Here is a 9,114-nt window from a genome sequence, read left to right on the forward strand (position 1 = left end):
GTACCGGGCCAGGGTCGGGGGGGTAGCAGGGAATACACGATGCCCTGGCAATGCACAGAGGTGTGCGTGGTACTTTTGAAGTGTTCTTCTCTGCTGCCTGGGAGGGGGCAGGTATCGAGACTGAGGAATGCACCGTCTCAATTCCTGATGAAAAGCCGGGGATCAGAAGAAAACCCCGGGCATTCCTTGTCCTTTTTGCGACCTCCAATCCATTCAGCTAGTGTCGACACCGCAGGGAGTATGGTCTATCATGTGTTTTGGCCTTACCCCTGCCGCCTCAGAAACAAGAAGGAAAAAAGGCGAGAAACGCCGGGTTCGCTCACTCGGCAGTGCCGGCTGCACTGGTGTAAAGCTTGTAGAATGCCGACGTTGGGTTGGCCAGGAGGTCTTGGGGGTTCCCGGACTCAACTACTTTCCCCTTGTCGATGAGCACGATTCGATCAAAGTCCAGCACGGTGTGTAGCTTGTGGGCAACGGCTACGAGGGTGCGCTTCTCAAGCTCCTCCCCCAGTATCCGCTGCATGAGTTCGTCCGTTTCTGAATCGACACTGCTCTCCTGTCAGAGATTCCGAAGGGGCAACGTTCACGAGGTAAAAGCTGTAACTTTGTATGATCCATACCTGCTGGTTGCTTCGTCAATAATGACAATGTTACCCGGGCGCGCAATCGCACGGGCGAGGCAGAACAGCTGTCGCTGACCATGAGACAGAGAATCCTCGCTCATTGGGGCGTCAAGTCCACCGCGGCTTTGTAGCAGATCCCAGAGCTGAACCGCGCGCAGCTTTTCAATGATGCGCTCGTCTGTAGATATTTGTAGAGGGTCAACATTCTCACGCACACTTCCGTGCAGGAAAAAGGGTTCTTGGGGCAATGTGTTCAGACGCCTGCGCAATTCCTCACGCGATACCTTGCTAATGTTGTACCCGTCAATGGTTATGCTGCCCGCGTCTAGCTCGAGCATGCGAAGAATTGTCAAGAGAAGTGATGATTTGCCACTAGGAAGGACTCTCAGTAAATAGTGCCGTGAGCTGCCCAGGGGAAGCTTACCTTCCTGTTCGCCCGCATAGGGCAATCTTTTCTCCTGGTTTAACGGCTAGATCAAGTCCATCTACAACAGGCTTAGCAGACGCGTCGTACGAGGCCGAAACGCCTTCAAAAACGATGGAACCGGCCGACGGCCAGTCATCTGGCAAGTCGTCCACCTCTCCACCCAAATCCTCCAGTTTTGTATCCTGGACGAAGGCTTTTATACGGCCGATGGCACCAAGGCCCGTCTCCAATTGTGTCCATTGCGTGACAAAGCTCTGAAGAACGCCGCTGAAATTGATGACGTTGAAAAGCGCTACGCCCAGCAGGCCAGTTGATCCGTTGCGAACCATTGTTGCACATGCAACCAGCATGACGGCGATGCCGCCGGCCAGAAGATCCAAAACAAGGGTTAGCCACCTCTGAATGCACCACAGTAGGTAATATGGCTTTTGAGAGGTGTCAAGAGCGTCATAGCTTCGTTCTGTGTACTCTGCGGACCATCCATATGCACGTATGCAAGTAAGGCCTCCTAGAGTTTCAATGAAGTGGGAAAACAAGGGGGCCTTGGCTTCGATATCAAGCAATCGCAGCTGGCGCGAAGTACGTAGATAGAACATTTGAATAAGGAAAATGAGGGCTGTGCAAACGGGAATCGCAGCAGCAACGTAACCCGAGCCGGTGAACACCAGCACGGCTGAGACGACAACGCCAAGAAAATTCATGACGGTCTCATCCAGAGATTGTGGAAGATCGCTGTCGATGAGCTGCAGGTCCTGACTGAACCTGTTTATGGTCAATCCGGCGTTGGTCGACGTGAGAAAAGACGTTGTGGCGCTGCATTATAGATCATCAGCATCAGCCATCAAAGAGAGGAGCAACGGCCCGACAACGGAGATGGCATAATTACTTACCGCACTGTAGTGTCGAGCAAAAGTTGGTGGAATTTGCGTGACGTTTTTGGAACCAACATCATACGGAAAGCCCTGAGAAGCAGTTAGGCTATATCGCATATCATCCATCGCACACAGGCCATCGTACCAGTCAGATCCCATGCAGCCTACTACCGCCAGAGCGGCGAGGCCGAAATAAACACCCAACCAGTAGCCAATATTCTCATTGGGGTACTTTGCGTTGGAGTCGGTCCACCACTGTAGCCATATTGCTGAAGAGAAGACAGAGTCAACAGATTGACAATGAAGCGGTCTCAGGAACGAACACCTACAAGGGAAGCTGAGCCCGAATGTGTAGGCCGCGCAGATTAGTAAGTAAATTGAAAAAGTCCATGCACCGGCCACTTTTATGTAGTAAGTATAAACCTGCAAGTCGCTGGTCTGACGCGCAGAACCAAGCTCGTCGTCTTCGTTGGAGAGACCAAGCTCCTGGTAAACTTCTTCTGGCAACTCCAACACGTCCTGTCGCGACGTCTCGGCGGCAGGCAGGCTTGCCAATCGCTGCACATAGCCACCGGACGTAGAAACCTGGTCAAGAGTACCTTGCTCGGCAATATTGCCTTCCTTGTTGAGGACTACAATGTGGTCGGCAAAACGAAGATGACCGGCTGGAGAGTATTCAGTATGCAAGGGGCATTCACGAGATCAGATAGTTACAGTACCTGAATTGGTGGCGAGAACAACAGTTGATTCGGCCTTCTCGAGAATACCGCCAGCATCGAAGACAGCCTCTAAAACGCTGGCTTCGGTCTTACGGTCAAGTCCAGTGAGCACATCATCTAGTATGACGAGTGGGTTCCTGGAATATAAAGCACGAGCGAGCGACTATCTCATGTCAGCACGGAACCTCAACTGATCTTGAAGCAAGAGGAGAAATCGAAGTTCCCGTACCACACGCATCTGCTGGCCGCCGCTGAGACGTGAGCCTCGTGTGCCGGTTTTTGTTTGGTCTCCGTCTGGCAGGTCTTCAAAGTCAGTATCTAGCGAGCACGCACGAACGACTGTATTATACCACTCCGGATTCCATGCCGACATTCCCAATATGTTGCTCTGTATGGTACCCCAGGTGATCCATGGTGACTGGGGGGCAAATGCACATTTGGAATATTGTGAGACAACAGAGCCCGAAACCTTGGGCAATTCGCCGAGAATGAGTCGCAATAGCGTCGATTTACCAGCGCCAACAGGTCCAACTATCATGGTTGTCTTGCCACGAGCGATTTCGAGGTTTATGTCCTTGACGATCATTTTTTCAGAATATCCCGCTGCGACATCCCTCAAGCTAACAACACTACCTGCAGCAATGCGAGTGGAAGTCTTGGGGCTTCCAGGCTCTGTCACAATACCATTTACAGGCACCACTAGGTCCGATGTTGGCTGCGAGTTTTCATCGGTTGACGGGCGTGACAGTCGAAGAGTGACTCGACAATCTTCTCTCTCAGCGGACAAGATGTAGGCTTGCACGCGATAGAATGCATTGAAGATGGTTTGAAAGTCCTCGAACCCATGTAGCAAGGACATCACAGGCCTATCTTGCAACTGGAACAGACTCAAAACTGCAAATGCAACACCTTCTGTCAGGGTCTCTGTATTATTGGCATTTGCCAAGATAATAAAAGTTCCCAGACCGAGAACGGGAGCAAAAGTAAAGGTGCAATTCGCTGCAAGCACTTCAATTAGCTAGTGATGGACGAAAGAGGGGCCTGTGGGAATGGCGGCTAATGCGACTCACCGGCGCCGGTCTGTAGCACGGATAAGAGACGGAAAGCGCGCGAGGACCTGATTTCGTTGGTTCTAAGGCTTGACACAATTGCGCGAATGGTGTCTGTTAATCCAGCCATTCTGATGGCTTTCATTGACCCCAACATCTTGGACGTCACAGCTAAACGCTTTTCAATGGCCTCTAGCCATGGTACTTGGGCGTTTCCGGCTGCAGAGGCAATAGGAATACCGACGGCAAGACAGACTTGTTCTATGTTAGCACTGTGCGCCCGAATCGGTCTGTTTCTCGGGGATCTGCTGTTACTTGCCAATGATGAAGACGGTGGGAGGAACGACGGCGACACCAAGAAGCCTATAGAGAAGCAATAGAGATAGGGCAAGCTCCACAAGGCTGGCGTAAGCATCGTGCAGAATCTGCATGCAGAGGCCGATGCGGTCAATATCAGCGCTCATCAATGTGATGGCCTCGGCGTCGTGGACAGCACTGGCACTTAAGCGAAGAGTTTTATCGAAAATCATGGTGATCAAACTGCCGCGGAACATGGTCAAGACACGATAAGTCATATGCTCATACCAGGCCAGCGACAACTAGAGAAACAATAGTCAGCCCATGAACAGCGCTCCAGGTTGACAAAGACTCCATCATACTGCTTTGCCAATGTGAACAATGGCATACGCTCCAGTGAGACCGTAGGCAAAATTCCTTGTATTGGGGCCATTCGGTTCCACGGTGAAATCCAGGACCCTCTTGACGAGAAATGGCTCGGCGAAAGTAAAACCAACATATGCAAGGCGCGGCAAGACACCAGCCAGCAGATCCCACTTGTAATGCCAGGCAAATACCCAGAGCAAGGCGGTTTTTCGAGATTTGTCGGCTACAAGACAAGTTCATGTCAGTAAGAGACAGACAGCGTTGGGGCTGGGAGGGGATTTGAAATAACGCACCTTTTGCCCATGTTTCCTGCAACTTAGTTGGTCGAGAAGCGGTAAGAATATCTTGATCAAGCGGCGTCAAAGTGTCCACGGTCAAAAGGGTTTTGTATCCCTTGAGGAACAAACGGTTCAGCCAGACGAAAAGGACTCTGCTGTAGAACGATGCTGTATCTTCTGGCGACGTGTCTTTCCATCGTAGCAAAAGTAGTCTGCGCTTTTCCGTTACTTCCAATGCCAGAAGCACCAACTTGACAAAGTAACTAGCGAGGTGGATTGGAGCGACGACGTTGAGGCCCGGTATAAAACAGACGGTGCGCGCGCTGGCCATATCCAACAAACAGGATATGCCGAGATAAAGACATAGAATAGTTGACGGCCGAACAGATCGGACGTGCTCCAGGCATGACACGTAGAGAAGCCAGATGAAGCTGGCGATGAGGATGCATCTTACTGGTGTGGTGAGCCTAGTAGTCGGTGTATTCGGTTGCGCCCAAAGAGCAAGCAGGGCAATCTGAAGCGCGATGTAGACGGAAAATGTCAACTAGCGAGTAGGGTTTGTTAGCTGGGTCAGAGTGCGATAGCAGGAGGAGCCGAAACATCATCAAGTACAAATTTGAGCGCAAAGAGCCATGATCTGTTGACTTTGGGTGCAGTTTTCCAAAGAAGTGCGGCGCGAGGAACGAGGACTAGGTCTAGAGGCTGGGCTTAGCAATTTGGACGCATGAGAAAAAAATCAAGGGGCTATTATCCATCTCCCATACCCGCGAGGAGAAGGGGCAAAAGCGTGAGGATGCTCTCTTCGAATAGCAACGTGAAGTCGAAGCCATTGAGACAAGACGATGCCACTGTGGGGCCAAACACGTCGTGGACATGGATCGAGCACGAGCCGTCGGCCATGCTAGCGAGTCTGCTGGGAGGTCGCACCGCGCTTCTCGACAACGACGCCAGCGGAGGGAGAGAGTATTGCGTTTTGAGAATTGACGGGCTTGTGAATTAGCTCCGCGGCTGGTGGCGAGCCCAATTGCGATTGAGCAGTCATGGGAGGAAAGAGCGGCAAGGCGGAGCGTGTCACGTCACGTTCAAGGGCTCCGGGTTGACGTGATCAAGTCATGCCAGAAAAATGACGATTGAAAATTTGTCGCACGTCAACCATCATCATCCTTGGACGAAGGGAAAAATTTTGGTGATGCTCTTGATAGAAGTACCCCAGGCGGGGTGAAAATTGAAACCGCACCTCAGTGGCCCCCACTCTCGGTTCTTGACGACCAGGTTCCCCTTTTTATCTTTTCTTAGACCGTCGGCCCCACTGGCCTATGTACTCCGTATTACGAACAATTGATTGGGGACCTCGCCCCTGCGAAAATCGAAGGACTCGGCAATTCACAAGTAAGACCTGGAGCGTAGTGCCCGGCGTACGGAGTAGTGCAGTGTCGTGCTACGTGCCCTAGGTACGGAGTACCGGGCAGATGGTCATGGCGGCTTCAACGTCTGCTGTCACCGAGTAGCTGGTCTGAGACTGTCTTGAATAGCACCAGTCCCATTTCCGTGTCCGTACTCCGTATTCCGTGGTACCGCCTCAGCGCGCAGCTGCCTGCGACACCTGAGCAGCAGGAGGAGCCAGATTCGGAGCAACAGCGGTCGGGACGGACCAATCAGGACTTGGCGGGTTCTGGCCTCCAGCCAAGGAAGGAGGCATTGACTCGAGTACGGAGTACAAGCAGCTCTTCTCAGCTGCCCATCAACAGCCACCACTCCTACGGTTGTTGAGAATTTGAAACTCCATGGACTCGAACCGATCGCATGTTTCATCACGCAATTTCACTGAGCAGGAAAAAAAAATTCCTGGCACGTGTCTTCGTGAGTAGTTGTGAACCGCCCGTCAGCAATCCCCCCGAAGAAATACTAATGCAGTCTATGGAGTACAGCACGGAATGCAACCTCTGGACTCTACTGGAAGCACGCGAGAAGTCAGGGGTGAGTACAGCAAATGCCAAATACACAGCAGGAATTGCAGCAGGGGAAGAAGGATTCGGAACTTGAAGCCTCTCGAGTCTTGATGGGCTAATCCCCTGTCAAAAAATGTCTTGTTCCTTGTCTGGCAATGAAGTGTTTTCTTATCAACACGGCGAGCTTAGGGTACAATTGCCACACGATCGTTCCCAGTCCGTCAGCAGCCTGAAGCCCAGGTCACAGCGCCGTCCTCGCGGCATGGCGTTCTGCGTCCCCAGCTGCTCCATACTCTTGTGCGTCGTGGCCGACTGAGGATCGTCCCACAGTCCGAATTCCATCACGATACCCGCGATCAAGAGCTTGATCTCGGCCACAGCAAATGCCTTGCCTAGGCAGAGACGCGCGCCGTACCCAAACGGCATGTAGCATGACTCCATGGCACGTAGAGTCGCTTCATCGGCCTCCAGCCAGCGCTCAGGCCGGTAAGCGTGGGCATCTGAGAAGATATCTGACCTTTGGTGTATCGTCAGAGTCGACGTTGATACAACGGTCTGCAATCGCAGATTGATCATTAGCCAAAGAGAAGAGCCCGCGGGACAACAGGTACATGGTAGATGGAGAGAAATGCGGAAAAGAAATCACATACTCCGGCCGGGAGCACGACCCCGTCATAAGCTTTGGTAGCAGGCACTACCCTCTCTGCCCTCCCGCTCGACAAGGGATTGAGTCGGCTAGATTCCCGAAAACAAGCATCCAGAGTTGGGGCCGCCATGATGTCGTCAAAGCTGGGCCGGCCATCTTCCTTGGGCGGCAGCGCAAGAAGCTCTGCGCGAATGCGGCCCTGCCATTGGGGGTGGCAGGCCAGATTCCAAAGGGTGTAGGTGAGCGAGAGGGCTACCGTGGTTTGAGCGGCATGGATGTTGTCCAGCATTTCGGCCGCGATCCATGACACGGGGACCGGCTCCCCGTCGGGCGTCTTCATGTTGCTCAGCTGGTGCAGCAGAGAGCCGGCAACCATCTTGTCCGGATCCCGCCTGGCAGACTCAATCTTTTCCATGTTCCAGTCGGTCAACCTCTCCTCGGCTGACAGAAACGTCGGGTCTTTCCTGGCGTAGGACACAGCCGTCCTGATCATCTTGTGAACCAGAGGGAAATTGTACGAGAGATTGTTCCACACTTCAACCTCCTTCCAGCCCTCCAGTATCTTCCGCTCCTCGCATTGTGCGTCCCCGATTGTGCGCGCGCAGAGCTTCGGACCGTACACCAAGTTTGTTATATTGTCAAACGAGTAAAAGTTGCAGTGCAGCAGGACGTCCACGGTGGGATTCACCGCAATATCTCTCTTGAGTTGGTCGAGGAACCTCCTGACGTTGGTCCACAGGGGCTCCAGCATTGCCGGCTTGTAGAGCGTAGTCGGCTGGTAAAAGGCAAACGTACGCTTGAGCATTTGGCGATGCTCTCTCACATCCAGTGTACAAAATATGGGTCGTTCGCCATACATGAGGAAGTTGTCAAAGTATTTACTTTTGGGGTGGCGCCCAGTAGAGCCGTAGATCTCTCTGGTCAGCGCTGCGTTGGAGAAGGAGACTTCTCCTGGCGCAACCATAACAACGTCACCATATTTGCGATGCCACTCGTAAATCTTTTCGATGCGTTGTAACCACATGTCATGGTAGACGGCCCAGTAGCGCGTAATTTTGCAAAGCCTCGGCCCTGGGACATTTCGGTACGGCGACAAGAATAGGGCGTATATGACTTGGCCGACAGCTAAGCTCACGAGGAGGGCGCATATCAAGCCTAAAAGCGTGCCGATGGCCATGCTGGACACGTGTATCCTCTTGTGGCTTCGTAATGATACAGACAAAGTAAAACAGAGCGAGTTGAGGCTCTACTGCGAGAAGTAGCGAGCGTGTACTTGAGGCGCATGGAGGAGCCCGAACTCTGTAAAGGATGAAAACGGCAAGGCAGCCAAGACTGCCGAGCATTCTGTACACATAGTTTAAATAAAAGTCATTATTCGGGAAGGCGGATTACATCATGCCTCGTCAAACCGGACATCATCTCAGGACGACGCAAAGCTCGTACATATGATACATTGCATACTCCGTAGTTTTGGACCGGAGATGCTACTTTCCAGACCACTCCGCAATGATTTCTAAGTACCGTGGACTAGGCAGGGCATGGCTCATCGGCGGCTAGTTGATGGATAACAGCAGCGGATTCCCGCTTTTCTAAAACACCAAGTGTTGTACAACGGCACGTTGATCCGATACTAGTAGGAGGGTGTCGGATTATTGTGTCTTTTTTTTTTCCTTTTGTGACAGACTGGCGTGTCTGTGTTGCCAACAATCCCTGTTTGCTGTACCCTGCATTCCGCGAGGGTAAAGGGTGATGCCAGCTTCCGCGTATCCCTTGATGTTTATGGTCCAAAACATGTTTGATTCGTACGAAGGAGAGGAGTGTGCATGGCAAATTTTGCATTCAGCTGGGGAGTGATCTGTTTCCCGCCCGAGATGGAGGCAACAATGTC

The 9,114-nt window shown here is 52.3% G+C and overlaps 3 protein-coding genes across 3 annotated transcripts; all 3 read right to left on the bottom strand.

Moving 5' to 3' along the window:
- Window positions 1-319: 319 nt before the first annotated feature.
- On the bottom strand, window positions 320-3,820 carry MAM_00327 (ABC transporter; the record flags this gene model as incomplete). Its single annotated transcript, XM_040819126.1, has 9 exons — window positions 320-548; window positions 621-995; window positions 1,048-1,812; window positions 1,941-2,012; window positions 2,068-2,191; window positions 2,252-2,587; window positions 2,642-2,804; window positions 2,871-3,640; window positions 3,712-3,820. 9 exons carry the CDS (start codon window positions 3,818-3,820, stop codon window positions 320-322), a joined length of 2,943 nt encoding a protein of 980 aa, XP_040682391.1.
- A 181-nt stretch (window positions 3,821-4,001) lies between these two features.
- Window positions 4,002-5,531, bottom strand: MAM_00328 (ABC transporter; the record flags this gene model as incomplete). Its single annotated transcript, XM_040819127.1, has 5 exons — window positions 4,002-4,289; window positions 4,350-4,576; window positions 4,647-5,175; window positions 5,244-5,326; window positions 5,396-5,531. 5 exons carry the CDS (start codon window positions 5,529-5,531, stop codon window positions 4,002-4,004), a joined length of 1,263 nt encoding a protein of 420 aa, XP_040682392.1.
- Window positions 5,532-6,751: 1,220 nt separating this feature from the next.
- MAM_00329 (Cytochrome P450 family protein) lies at window positions 6,752-8,403 on the bottom strand (the record flags this gene model as incomplete). Its single annotated transcript, XM_040819128.1, has 2 exons — window positions 6,752-7,135; window positions 7,231-8,403. 2 exons carry the CDS (start codon window positions 8,401-8,403, stop codon window positions 6,752-6,754), a joined length of 1,557 nt encoding a protein of 518 aa, XP_040682393.1.
- Window positions 8,404-9,114: the final 711 nt, after the last annotated feature.

The sequence above is a fragment of the Metarhizium album genome (genome assembly GCF_000804445.1).
Source record: "Metarhizium album ARSEF 1941 chromosome Unknown scaffold_1, whole genome shotgun sequence".
NCBI classification, from domain to species: Eukaryota; Fungi; Ascomycota; class Sordariomycetes; order Hypocreales; family Clavicipitaceae; genus Metarhizium; species Metarhizium album.